The 15,000-nt window shown below is 40.8% G+C and overlaps 1 protein-coding gene across 1 annotated transcript in view; it reads right to left on the reverse strand.

Moving 5' to 3' along the window:
- Positions 1-10,730: 10,730 nt before the first annotated feature.
- Positions 10,731-15,000, reverse strand: part of LOC125039990 (galactokinase-like) — a 19,369-nt gene continuing 15,099 nt past the window's right edge. Inside the window, exon 10 of the mRNA XM_047634396.1 lies at positions 10,731-10,735. Coding sequence (XP_047490352.1) covers positions 10,731-10,735 — 5 coding nt within the window. The remainder of the gene's footprint in view (positions 10,736-15,000) is intronic.

Here is a 15,000-nt window from a genome sequence, read left to right on the forward strand (position 1 = left end):
CTCTCTCTTTCTCTCTCTTTCTCTCTCTCTCTCTTTCGCTTTCTCTCTCTCTCTCTCTCTCTCTCTCTCTCTCTTTCTCTCTCTCTCTTTTTCTATCTCTCTTTCTCTCTCTCTCTCTCTCGCTTTCTCTCTCTCTCTCTCTCTCGCTCTCTCTCTCTCTCTCTCTCTCTCTCTCTCTCTCTCTCTCTCCCTCTCAGTCTCTCTCTCTCTCTCGCTCTCTCTCTCTTTCTCTCTCTCTCTTTTTCTATCTCTCTTTCTCTCTCTCTCTCTCTCGCTTTCTCTCTCTCACTCTCTCTCGCTCTCTCTCTCTCTCTCTCTCTCTCTCTCTCTCTCTCTCTCTCTCTCTCTCTCTCTCTCTCTCTCTCTCTCTCTCCTCTCTCTCTCTCTCTCTCACTCGCTCTCTCTGTCTCTGTCTCTCTCTCTCTCTCTCTCTCTCTCTCTCTATACTGTGTACATAAGCACGTATAAAGCTATGACTCCCGCGTGCTCGCGGGCTGCCACGCGGCGTGCCCACGCGGTACCCATGCTGACCCAAGCCGACCGGCCAGGTGGCGCCCACACGCCACTCACCAGGATTTAAGGCCAAGGTTGACCCATGTCACAGGCCTCCGGGCTAGTACAGTGGTAACGTGCCGGCCTCTCATCCGAGGGGTTGCCCAGGCGCGAGAAGTTGCAATTGTCGCCTGGAGGTTACTGTTGTGGCTGGGCAACACCTGACACACGTTAGCGAGTCGACATTAGTCGACACAGGCCGGGCTCCCCTCATTGGCATAGCCCGGGCGAAGCTCAGCTTCGCATATTGGACTTATCCTTAGGTCACAGAGAGTTCCTGCCGAGCGCTTGTCCGGTCAAGGTCGGCAAACCTCTGAGGCAACGAAAGTTTCACTGCCATAAGATAAGATAAGACTTGAAGGGAAGAGATATAAACACGGAGTTATAAAATCACCACGCTATCGGACGCGGCCGTCGCCTGTACTTGAGAGTGTCAATGAATTTGACAAGTAATTCGAGGAGATATTCTAACTTATTATGAAAGAGGAGAGTTGCCAACCCTTATTCACCTGTGAACTTCAGAGGATGAAGAACAAGCTTGCGGACATTGCTAAAGCATTTGAAATTTGGGTACAACAAGCATGGTAGCAGCGAAGCCAGACACAATTTTCTTCGGGAACTTGCAGTCCAAGACCGAAAAATTTACCTTGATGAAACCTGGGTAAGTGAAAATGCCAGTGGTGAACAGACGAACAAGGCAGGTGCCCTTTCCATGTTTAAATCCAAAGCAGGCAGTAAATGTAACCACCAGGACTTGATGAACTACCACACATTCAAACAATGGTTTCTGGAGCAACTCTTGACCAATATCCCCGCAAGGTCACTGATAATTATGGACAGCGCTCCGCATCACAGCAATCAGCAGAACAAGGCGCCGCCATGGACTTCAAGAATGGGAAAAATCATCGAGTGGTTAAATGAACACAAAATTCCCCACGACCGCTCGGACACCAAAGCTGAACATTTGAAGCTCGTTCGGCCTCACAAGAAAGCCAACCTGGGCTATGAAGCTGACGAATTGCTGCTGCCGCTGGCCACAGAGTACTCCAACTTCCACCTGACTGCTGCCAGCTTAATCCAGTAGAATTTATTTGGGTCCAAATCAAAGAAGAGATCAAGAAACGATCGACAGAGAGGCGGGCTATAGAGAAAACTGAAGAAATCACGCTCCAGGCCATTAATCACGTGACTCAAGATGCCTCGAGAGAATGCATCGAACGTTCGAAGCAAACCCAGGAAGACTACAGCATTAAAGATACTGCCTTTGAACTCCTGCCCGAATCCACGTCAGCCTAAATGAACCAGTCAGACAGCAGCAGTGATGAGAGTGGCGATGCGGAAACAAAAATACAAATAAAACAGAACAACAAAAAAACAAAATCAAATAAAAATAATAAAATATAATAAATTAAAATAAAACAATGAAATACAATAAAAATTAAAACAACAAATGAAAAACTAAAACAAAAACTACCGAAATACAGAAACAAGAAACCCAAACCAATGAAAAATTGAAAAACGAAATATGTAATGAGGGTGGAAACATCCTTACTAACACCTGACTGGATAATAAAAAAATATTTCCCCAAGAAAACTTACATACATATTCATATACATACATACATACATGCATACATACACATGCACACACACACACACACACACACACACACACACACATTTATACACACACACACACACAACACACACACACACACAGAAATAGAGAGAGAGAGAGAGAGAGAGAGAGAGAGAGAGAGAGAGAGAGAGAGAGAGAGAGAGAGAGAGAGAGAGAGAGAGAGAGAGAGAGAGAGCCTTCGTGGGACGCGATCAAAGCCGCCATCCTACACCAGCGTGAGAGACACCGACTTCGAGGAGACGGTGGAAGAAAGTAGATTAAGGGAAACTCTGTTGTAATATGTATATATCTTTTAGCGAAATAAAGATTAACAAAGAAAACAAAATGTGGATGATGGCCACAGTCATTGGCGAGGTCGGGGCCAATGGACTGTATTGTGAACGGTAATACATATACGTTTTCACAACACAGTTTCTTTAGAATGGAGGCTGAGAGAGAGAAGAGAAGAGAAGAGAGAGAGAGAGAGAGAGAGAGAGAGAGAGAGAGAGAGAGAGAGAGAGAGAGAGAGATAGAGATAGAGATAGAGATAGAGATAGAGATAGAGATAGAGATAGAGAGAGAGCCAGAGAGCCAGACAGAGACATAGAAGGGTGAGGGAAGGAAGGAAGAGCTAGGGAGGGAAAGTGATGAAGGGAGAGAGAGAGAGAGAAATGCAGAAAGACAGACATATATACACAGAGAGAGAGAGAGAGAGAGAGAGAGAGAGAGAGAGAGAGAAGGAGACGGAGAGAAACAAAGAGAAAGAAAGAGAGAGATATATATAAAGATAGAGAGAGAGGGAGTAAGTGAGAGAGAGAGAGAGAGAGAGAGAGAGAGAGAGAGAGAGAGAGAGAGAGAGAGAGAGAGAGAGAGAGAGAGAGAGAGAGAGAGAGAGAGAGAGAGAGAGAGAGAGAGAGAGAGAGAGAGAGAGAGAGGAGGGGAGGAGGAGAAAGGCGAATGAAGCACGTGCGACTGAAGATCCCTCTTTTGCGGAAACTACCTTGGCTCAACCAGTGTTTTTGCATTATTATTATTATTATTATTTCATTATAGTGGTCATAATTATTATAGATAATAATAGCTCAGAAGTTGTAGGCCTAATGTATTCTCGAATTGATTTTATGATTTTAAATCAGTGAAGCAGAAAAAGTGGTATAAACATTTTCCTGCTCTACATCTTGCTCTCATTGTATGTGATAATAATCTTCCCGTAAGCTTTCATGATTGCTTAGAGGAACATTCGTAAAATAAATGTAATGGCTGAGTTGAATTATTTAAAAAGCTTAATTTATTCTGCAGTAAACGTTATCATATGTTATCAGCTTATGGGTTTGATGGTGTGCAGTACGATAACATGTTTGTCTTTTGATGTGCTATCCAAAGTGGGCGTGATCTTATCTTCCGGATTAAATGCAATATATTTTGTTATTAATAAAATTTCATTCGTGTAATGTCAATATCAGGAAACATTTATTATTTTACTGAGCGTTCATCTAGGCTGCAAATATCAGTAAAACATTTATAATTTTACTGGGTGTTCATCTAGGCTTTGAATATCAGTAAAACATTTATCATTTTACTGGGTGTTCATCTAGGCTTTGAATATCAGGAAAACATTTATTATTTTACTGGGTATTCATGTAGGCTTCAAATATCAGTAAAACATTTATCATTTTACTGAGTGTTCATGTAGACTTCAAATATCAGTAAAACATTTATCATTTTACTGGGTATTCATCTAGGCTTCACATATCAGTAAACATTTATCATTTTACTGAGTGTTCATGTAGGCTTCAAATATCAGTAAAACATTTATAATTTTACTATTACCGTCGTTACTATTATAATTTGATCTAGGCTTCAAATATCAGTAAAACATTTATCATTTTACTGAGCATTCATCTAGGCTTTAAATATCAGTAAAACATCTCTCACACACAGCGTCCCGTATTCGATCGTGTTGTGTTCATGTACCAAAATTAATATGTTTATTAAGATAATTTAAGTTTTGAATGACTTACGCGCAATGTCACATCACATGCTAGAATTATATGATTTAATTTAATTGCCCTAAAAACAACTATTTTACTGCATTTGGATGTTATTTGATTGACTTCCTACCATGTTTTATTTGTTCCTACTACTGTTTGTTAAAGTTATATCATTCGCAAAGTGCCCATATTTTCAATAGCAGATGACAAATGATAATACAATAATAATGATAACAATGACAATGATAATAGCAGTGACAGTAATAAATGACAGTGATGATAATGATTATGACTGAAAATGATACATTCATATTGTGCTGATTCATCACTTTCGCCGACTATTCATACTGTATTTCATTAGTGGATTTCGATATGAATCTCCTGATACCTTGATGGGTTTCATATACAAACTGGTTTTAAGAAAAAAAAAAGATATTCATATGTATACCTATTATTTTATTTACTATAGTTATAATGATAGCAATGATAATAGTGATAATGATAATAATAGCAATGGTGATAATAATAATCATCATTATTTTTGTTATTATCATTAGATATTATTGTTGATATTACTATTACCGTCGTTACTATTATAATTGTTATCATCATCATCATAGTATCATTTATATGGAAAACAAAAGAAATTACATTATTTTGGTATTTATGGAGCTTTATTCGAAGGATTACTTGCTGCCTATCAAAATGTATGCAAATTCGAATGTATTGCTCTGATAATCATAAACATTATCTTACGAGTTTTATGATGAATATAAGTCACGTAAAGAAATTAGTTATTCCTTATTCCTCAATGTTTATCAATCCTGCCTTTGGTGTCAATTGCATAACGAGTTACTGACTCTTTGAGCCTAAAGATAAATAGTACCTTTCTGTATAATCTTATACCACTGTCACATGCGATTCATTATTGAAATATCTTTTAAATACTTCTTAAATTGTCAAGTGAAGAGTTACAAAGTAAAATATAAGAAGTATTTAGTATTTTACCTATCCTAAGCGCATGTGTGGTAGCGAGCTAAATGGACAGGTTAGTTAAACTTGAAATCACTTGAATTCAGCAGCAAAAATAGCTCAGAGAATTGCAAAAAGTTGCAGATACGAACGCTGCAGATAAAGCCTGAAATGATTATTTTGTATGCCAATCCCTATTACTCCGTTTACTTTTTTTTTTATCTTTTTTTATAGCCACCCCTTCAATTCTCAAAGAAAACGGAAAAAATGAGGGGTAACTACGAGACTGATTTTTTCCACCAGCGAGAAAAAGGTAGGCGGAGCATAACAGCTCATACTATGATACTGGTAAAGGTATTGTTATGTTAACAGTCCCATATTTTGCAGACACACAAAAACGTATGGACGCCGGAAATGGTGGCGCCTTGGCACGGGAGTCCGCTAGAGAAGGTCAGCCAGCGAGGCATAGGTCCAACTGCCTCGCTCGCTCGCTGGCACCCTGGCAGAGAGTCAAATCTGCATTTGGGAGCGAATCAAGCCTCTTTTCTGACCTTGGGTAAACTGTGTCAATATCGGGAGCTCCCACTAACAACTCGACCGAAAAGGGGTTTCGCTGAAGCTATCCTGGGCCCGGAATTTCGTAATGGGATTCACACCAAAAGAAAAATATGCAGAGCCTATCGGATAAACCAAATATATTAAAGTAAAAATGTCAAATAAAATAAATGGTCTTTATACAGGCAGAGATACACATACACATGCACAATAATGATAATGATAATGGCAGTAACGATGATGATGATAATAATAACGATAATAGTAATGATATCAGTAATAATGATACTACTATTTCTACTACTAATGACAATACAAATAATGATAACAATGATTATAATAATGATGATGATGCTGGTAATGATAATAATTGTAATAACAATAACAATAACAATAACAACAACACTAGCCGAAATAATGATAATGATAATAATGATAATGATAATAATAATGATATTGACAATGATGATAATGATAATTATGATAATAATGATAATAATGATAATTATGATGAGAATGAAGATAATAATAATAATGATAATGATAATAATGATAATGATGAGAAATATGAGAATGATGAGAATGATGATAGTGATGATAGTGATTGTGATGATAATGATGATAATGATAATGATAATGATGAAAGTATTAATAACGATGACAATAATAATGATAATGATAATAATTACTTTTATTATTATTATTATTATGATGATGCTGATGATGATTATGATGATGACGATGATAACGATAATGATATTAAAATAATAATAATAAAAAAAAATGATACTAATAATAGTGATAGTAACAACAACAATAACAATAATGATGATGATAGTAACAGTTATGATAATAATACTAATAATACTACTACTAATAATGATAATGATAATAATAATGATGATGATGATGATGATGATGATGATGATGATGATGATGATGATGATGATGATGATGATGATGATGATGATGATGATGATAATAATAATAATAATAATAATAATAATAATGATAATATTAATGATAATAATAACAATGATGATAATAAGAACAACACCAATAATGATAAGGATAATAATTCTGATAATAATATAACTAATTATAAAGATAATGATGAATATAATAATAATTTATCAATGAGAATATGAATAATTATCATGATATCAATGCATATGATACTGTTAAATATCTTGACACTGGAATATTGAAAGAAAAAGTACTGACAAGTATGATACTGTATTTGCCTCGAATTCAAGAGGTCAGGTTGTGTGTTGTGTGTTTTTGCTGGTAATATCACATAACACAGTGTTACCAAACAAAGAGGATACGTTTTAGGGTCTCTGATAAATGTGATGTTGACAGGACATGCTTACATATATGTTAAGAAGTAGGTAAGTTTTTAGCCTAATATTTCAGACGTTTAATTGAAAAGTCAAAGAACTGAGGGAATAATTAAAAACTTGTTCAAGAAAATGCATTTACTATGTACAATTTACAAAGGGAATGTTTATGAAAATCACTTTTATTCTTACACATGAAGGTGAAATAAATGAAATATATGCAAGGAATGTATAAGGGTACACTGCATATTGGAGATGGATATGGGAATAATTTGAATAAATACATTTACATTCACCTGATGTTTCAGATTTTATTTCTTCTGAACATGTCTTTTGTAAACTTTTTTACAGACCTGAAACTGCCTCTCATTTTATTCCTCAAGTTCTTCTCTTTAGACCTGGTCATTGTTACAGCTATTTCCTGCTCTGCTTCCGGCTCTGATTCCGGCTCTGCTTCCGGCTCTGCTGCCGGCTCTTTCAATCTGCCTGGCTTCCTCAGACGCAGCTCCAGCAACGTGCTGATGAAGGGGCGCACGTCGGTCTCGTCCTCAGTGAAGATAGACTTCCACCTTCCCACTGAATTCACGTACGGGTCTTCGCATTCCGCTTCGTCAGTTTGCGCCTGGTAATCGACCCTGAGGTCGCGCAGGTCATCGGAGCGAAGACGCAGGTCTTCGAATTCCTTGCAAATGGTCCCGTAAAAGGACGAGTGGAGGGTGAGGTAGAGCGAGCCCGGCCAGGCGCACGAGGAGACGAGACTTCTGAGGCACAGCGAGAGTCCCAGGCTCTCCCAAGGGTCCGTGGGGATGATGACGATGATGGCCTTGCACTGCCCCAGGTCCTGCATCTGCTGAAGGAATACGCAGATATACTGAAGCTCCTCCTCGTCCGTCGCCTCGAAGTAGCAGATGACGCTGGGGTCCTGGCATGCCGTCAGGCAAACTGCGAGGGCTTCTGCCCGTTCTGCACTGGCCAGACGCACCTTCAGCGTCGGAGTCAGAGAGAAGGGCAGAGGGTCTGGGCACGCTTCCAGGACCTTCCTGAGAGCTACGAGGTCACTTTCGTCGTCCAGTGTGCACACGCTGCTGCACCCGCGCTCGGCCACCCGGGCAAAGACGTCTCCGAGCTCGCTAGTGACGGCCGCCACGTGCACCTGCAGCACCTCGGCCACGCCCAGCGACGTGTAGCAGAGGGCGGCGGACAGTATGCCTGCCTTGCATGAGTTTACTTGTTCGCACACCGCGTTCACCAGGAGAGGCGCGCTGCGCTCCGTGATGAGAGGGTCGAGGTGGCACTCGAGCAAGAAGTCGCCAATCGTCTCCCAAGTGACATCCGGGTCGTCCATGAGTGCCATGACTTCGTCAGCTATGTCTGTGGTCATCCGGCCCTTAAAGCTCATTATGGCGACAGCGAAAGTGATCGTTGGCAGGTACCTGAGGTAGTCTGTTGAGTTGGACTCAAGGTCGAGCAAGTGGCTCAGTGTGGAGCCCGACCTAGCCAGTTCGTGAGCGAGGAAGCGCGCTGCCAAGAACTGCTGCATGACACTGTACTCGAAGTACCAAAAGGCTTTTCTCTGATCGAAGCCTCCCACCAGCGCAGATAACAGCGGGACCTCGTTCAATCTCTCGCTTTCGCACACGGCCTTGAGGTGGCTGAAGCTCTCTGTGGACAGGACAGTTGAGTTATTCTTCAGAGCGACCCAGGCTTCCTTGCTGAGTCTGTTGATCCAGCGCTGGACTCCTTGGTAAAGCAGATGCATGTTTGAGTTGCGATGCCTCTGCTGCAGATGCTGTTCAGTGAGTCTCTGCATCTTTGAACTGAGTAATATTCTGAAGAGCTCCTGCTTATTGACGTCCCGCCGCACCTCCGCCGAGTCACTGTGCCACAGCTGGAAGAGCAGCGCCAGCATCATAGGGATATGAAGCATTTCAATAGAGTTTTCCAAATGGCGGAGGTCCTGCAGAAGTGTCGAGTCCCTCCTTTTCCCGCCCGCAACTCGTAGAGCCTTACACAAATACTTTCTCTTTGTGGTACTTGTGAAGCCTTGCAATTTCAGGTTTCTCGAAAAGCAGGAGAAAGAGCAGCCTGAGCTCTCCAAATGCAGACGGAGATCCAAGGCGAACTCTGGCCGCAGCGTCACGAAGATTCTCGCCCTGGGCAGCGTCACTAGGGAATGCTGCACCAGCGCCTTGGCCGAGGAGTTCGCTTCGCCCCAGCCATCCGCCACCAGGAGAATATTTGTTCTTCGCATCTTCAGAAGGATGTCGGTACGAGGGGTATCGCTGAAAGTATCTTGCAGGAGCTCATCTGCAAGGTAAGCTGGAAGACTTTCTGAATGAACAGACGAACAGCGGATCAAAATCAGGATGTCGACGTCCTTGAGGCACTGCAATGATTGAGGGTCTTTGCACCAGGCACTCACCAGGTAACGACACACGCATGTCTTCCCAGCCCCAGATGTGCCCTCCAGTACTATCACCTGCTGCTGGAAAGCTTGGTTGGGCGGGATTATACGATTCAAGGGGACGGTTTCGTGGCCGTTAGATATCTCTGGTTCTGTAAACACCTCTTCCACCAACACGTGAGCTGAGGACGTGTTTTCCCACATCAGTTGCGGGACGATCTGGAAGTCCGCGTACCGACCTTGAAGTTCTTTTCTGGCCTTAGAGAGGAAAGCGATCTTACTTTTATGTTGATCTTGCAGTATTGCCTCCTTGTCACGCTGGAAGGCCTCGGCAGGGACTGGAGGCAACTGCGAATCAACGATTTGCAAGACGTCTTCCTCAATTTTCTGCACAATTCTGTCCAGGTCAATGTGTGTCCTGCTGGCGACATGGGCTAGGATGGCTCGTAGGTCGGTCAACAGCTCTTTAGTCCAATCTTGCAATTCAGAGTCACTGATTCTAATTAAACTGTGTGACACGTAATTTCTAGATGTTTTAACTGTTCGCAGGAGGAACTCGAGGGCGTGGGAGGGCACACTCCACACCTGATCACAGCTGGGGGCCAACCCACAGACATTCTGCAACAACTTGTAGAGGAAAGTTATGTCCTTCTGGAAGGGATCCCAGCTCCCTTCTAGTTCATGAAGCTCGTCCCTCGAAAAGAGACCTCTGATGCGAGCATTGGAATAGCCGAGAGTAGCCCGACAGTAGGTAAGGACGCCGCTGGACCTGACCTGAGTCAGCGCAGTGTACGTGTGAGCCAGGACCAGCGCCGCAGGCCCCTGACAGCGGAACAACGTGAAGTAGCGCAGCACGTTGACGTCGTCGCTGGAGAACCTCGAAGGAGCCGGGGCAGGGGGCAGCAGGGAGTCCTTTCGGGGCAAGAGCGGGGGCAAGACGTCGTCTGCCTTGCTGCTCATCGCCTTTAAAGGGTCTGGCGCGTCAAGAGAACGATGGTGTTGTATACGTTTCTAAGCTCTCACATAGGATCATGGCAATCGGTATCAGGAGATGCCTGTGCATTTCAAAGGTCCTTCCACCTCATTTCAACCTCAGTCTGGATATCAGACACCAGACATCGTATATACCTGACCGCTTTTTTCAACAGACTAAATTATATGCACAAAGTTGGATACACTAATCTAGATACACTGCGCAAGCAAAGGCAAGTCAGGAATGGAATGAGAAGACGTCTGTGTATCAGGAGCACAAGAGCGCTACTCGGCTGCGTGAAATCCCACGAGTGACTGACAAAAGGCTAACCTGAGGATGTACAGCGGAAACTCTTATCTGGGTGTCTTACATGTTCATTCTTTCTTGGGACATTTTCACCCTATTTGTAAAGCTCTGTATTTAGTTTACTGTGGTGATACACACGCATATATATATATATATATATATATATATATATATGTATATATATATATTTATACACACATATAAATATATATATGTGTGTGTGTGTGTGTGTGTGTGTGTGTGTGTGTGTGTGTGTGTGTGTGTGTGCGTGTCTGTGTGTGTGATAATGAATACGATGATAATGATGATGATAGTTGAAAATGATAATGACAATGATAATGAATATGACAGTAACGACAACGGTAATGATAGTGATGATGATAATAATGAAAACGATTATGACAATGATAATTGTAACAATAAAGATGTAAATTAAGTAATTAAGATAAGAAGGAAAATCATAACCCCAATGATGATTTCATGATAATGGTAATGAATAACACTCACTTTATCATGATGGTTAAGACAAGCGCAACAAAGACAATCCTAATACTGATAATAACAATGGCATCCCAACCAAAATTTAATCTTCTTGAACGCCTGTATCATCAAATTGGGTCGTTGGGACACTGTACCTTGCTTGTTAGTGTAAACAAATTCGCCTTTTCAGAAACCCTTTATAGCGTATCTTTTTTGACGGCCAATGAATGTATGTTTTGTGAAAATATAGCCTATTCTGGCAAGGACAGATTTTGGGGCCCCTTCTCAAAAAGGTTGAGGAACACTTATAGTAATATATGATGATAGATAAAAGAACCAGTCAAAATAAGGGGTATAGATTATTAGTTATAATATTGATGATGGCTATAATGATGATGATGATGATGATGACTATAATGATGATCATGAGGATGACGATGATAATGATGATAGTAATAATAGTAATAAAAATAATAAGTACTAAACGACAATGATGATGATATTAATTGCAGTAATAATGAGAGTGATGATAAATTAATGATAGTGATGATGATAATGATAATAATAATTACAATAATGTAATAATGTTAACAACAACAATAACAATAATAATGATAATGATAATAATAATAAGGTGTCGCGGCTGAAGATGAGCGTCGACTGCGGGCTCAGGGAAAGTTGCAAGGGGAAGCATGCATAATGATAATAATGATGATGATGATGGTGATGATGATGATGGTGGTGATGGTGGTGATGATGATGGTGGTGATGATGATGGTGGTGGTGATGATGGTGGTGATGTGATGGTGGTGATGATGGTGGTGATGATGGTGGTGGTGAGGATGATGATGATGGTGATGATGATGACGATGGTGATGGTGATGGTGGTGATGATGGTGGTGGTGGTGAGGATGATGATGATGGTGGTAATGATGATGGTGGTGGTGGTGATGATGGTGATGATGGTGATGATGGTGGTGGTGATGATGATGATGGTGGTGATGGTGATGGTGATGATGATGGTGATGGTGGTGGTGATGATGATGGGGATGATGATGATGATGGTGGTGGTCATGATGATGATGATAATGATACTGATAATGATAATGATAATGATAAAGATAATGATAATGGTAATAGTAGTTATAATGATAACATCAATGAAAATGATAAAGATAATAAGAATAACAATGATGAACTTAAAGAGATGCTGGAAGATAGAGGAAGAGGAGGACGAGGAAGATGATGATATTAATAGTGATAGGTTATTGTCCCAGAGAAGATAATGGTGATTATTGCTTTAACAATGGTAGTAATCGTAGCAGTAGTAGTGAGAATGGTAATAATAATGGTAACAATAGTAATAGAAAAATTAATGATAATGGTAGCAGTCATAGTAGAGTAGAGGGCCTAATAGTAGTAGTAGTAATAGTAATAATGATTGTGATAATGATGACGATGATGATAATGATAATAGTAATGAGGATGATGGTGATGATGATGATGATGATGATGATGATGATGATGATGATGATGATGATGATGATGATGATGATGATAACAATAATAGCAATAATAACAATACTAACAACAACAAAAACAACATCAATACTAATAGTAATAATAATAATAACAACAACAACAAAACAACAAAAACAACAATAATTATAACAATGATGATGATAATGTTAATGATGGTAATAATGATAATAATGATGATGATGCTACTGCTTCTGCCGCTGTGGTCACTTACCACCACCAATGATAATGATAATGATAACAGTAATAGCATGGATTATCGCAATAACAATGACAGCATAACAATGATGATGCAAAAGTAATAATGAAATCGAAGTAAAGTACCGAATAACTTTCCGTTTACGTTCGTCAGTCGAATGAGTCACCAGAGGAAGTTCGAAAGTTTCCGGTTGAACGTTTGTAGATATTCTCAGTACAGCGAGAACTTTCGTAAATGCAAGTGTGTATAGAGAAGAGAGATATAGGGAAAGTATAAGTAGGTAGGGATATCGTGGTAGATAGATCATTTTAGATATGGATAGATGGATGGACGGATAGATGTATGAATGGAGAAAACTGAGATAGATGTTTATTAAATCATAATGCACTTTAAATTTGTAAAACCTCATCCGACGCGTACAATAACACTATCATTATTGTTTTTTTGTGGTTCTCATTATCATTTACATCATTAGTTGTTATCAATATATCCGAACTTCTTTATGCAATGGAAATGGTGATATTGATGATGAGAGCTTACCATCAGTTTTATTTTAACAGATGTGACTTTTATCGCTCTGTTAGATATTTTTTCCGGTAAAAAAAAAAAAAAAAAAAATGCAACGTAAAGCACTGAAACTGACGGAGGAAAAGCTGCGTCACTTGGGAAATCCAGTTTTGTTTCTTGCATTTTTGTCAGTTTTCCACCGCTGTCGTTTATTTTCTAGTTCTGTTATATGTAATCTTAAAATATAATCGTGATTGCTGACTCGGTGATGCGTATAGTATTTCGTTGGCGGTTGATTAATGGTTAAAGCAAGTAAATGTGTTAGATATCAAAGATCACTGTAGCGAAAAGAGTGAACATGAGTTAATGATCAAAGCAAAATGTCTTAGACATCAAGGGTCGGGCAGCACTCTAATATAGTGTGGTAATGGGAAGGGTAAAGAGGAGCAGCAAACAGGGTTAGGCGGGGATCAGTAAAAGGAAGGGAGGTTACAAGCGACGGACGGAGGGTATATATGCGTCAGAGAGAAAAGTGGGGGATACCGTGAGGATGTCCAGCATGTTTGGGAGGGGGGGGGGGGGGGGTCGGGGAAAAGAGTACGAGGGAGGAAAAGCAGAGGTACGGTCTGCAGTAAAGAGGGGATAGGACAGCTGAACATGAATTGCACGAGGAACACAGTGCAGGAGAACCATTTTGAAGCAATCAAGGTTTAGTTAAGTTAGAAATGCGTGTCGGAGAAGTAGGAGGGACCAGGAGAAGGAGGTGAAGTACATAGAAAAACGTCAGGAGGGAAAGAAGGGTTCGGGGAAAGACACTTTGTGACAACACGGAATCACGAGAGCATCCAGGAGAAAGATGAAGCGGTAATGGGGGAAGAAGATGAATGGGGTGCGGATGGAAAAGGGAAAGATGGAGTGTGTTGGGAGAGAAGGGTAGGGGGGACATGAGGAGGATAAGGATGGATGTCGGCAGTCACTCTGAATGTAAAGGAAATGTGAGTGAAGAGATTGGAGGGCGGATGATGGAGCGGAGCGTTCTCTTGGGTCAGTTTTAAGAAGTCTGAATTTCCTCAAGAGCTTTTGGAAGGGAGTTGGGTGAAGAGGTCTGAGAAACGAAGTTTTTTTTTTTTTTTTTTTTCTTTTTTCGAGAAGAAGAGACAGATGTCCAAGGAACAGAGGAAGGAGTGGGCGTAGGAGAGAATGTGGAAGAAGATGGCGCGGAACATTTAGATTACCAGGTGGCGACAAGTGACGTTAGGAGGAGGAAAGGTATACATCGGGAAAGTGGTAGACCCTGGCGTATCTGGATGCAGAGTGGCGAAACAATTTGACTGGGAGAGAGAGATAATACTGAGAGAGGAGGACGATAAGGATGAAGAGTAGTAATAAGGGAGGGGGTGACAGAGAATGAAGAAAACTGTGCAGGAAGAATTGGAATGGAGGAATGGAGAGAGAGGAAGGGAAATATTCTGAAGATTGAGTAATAATCTGGGTGGATGATTTCGGAATGGATCAAGTTGACAGCAAGTATCGAGGATGGCGTAGTAGTAGCAGTGGTCAGGGG

Source organism: Penaeus chinensis, chromosome 28 (assembly GCF_019202785.1).
Source record: "Penaeus chinensis breed Huanghai No. 1 chromosome 28, ASM1920278v2, whole genome shotgun sequence".
NCBI classification, from domain to species: Eukaryota; Metazoa; Arthropoda; class Malacostraca; order Decapoda; family Penaeidae; genus Penaeus; species Penaeus chinensis.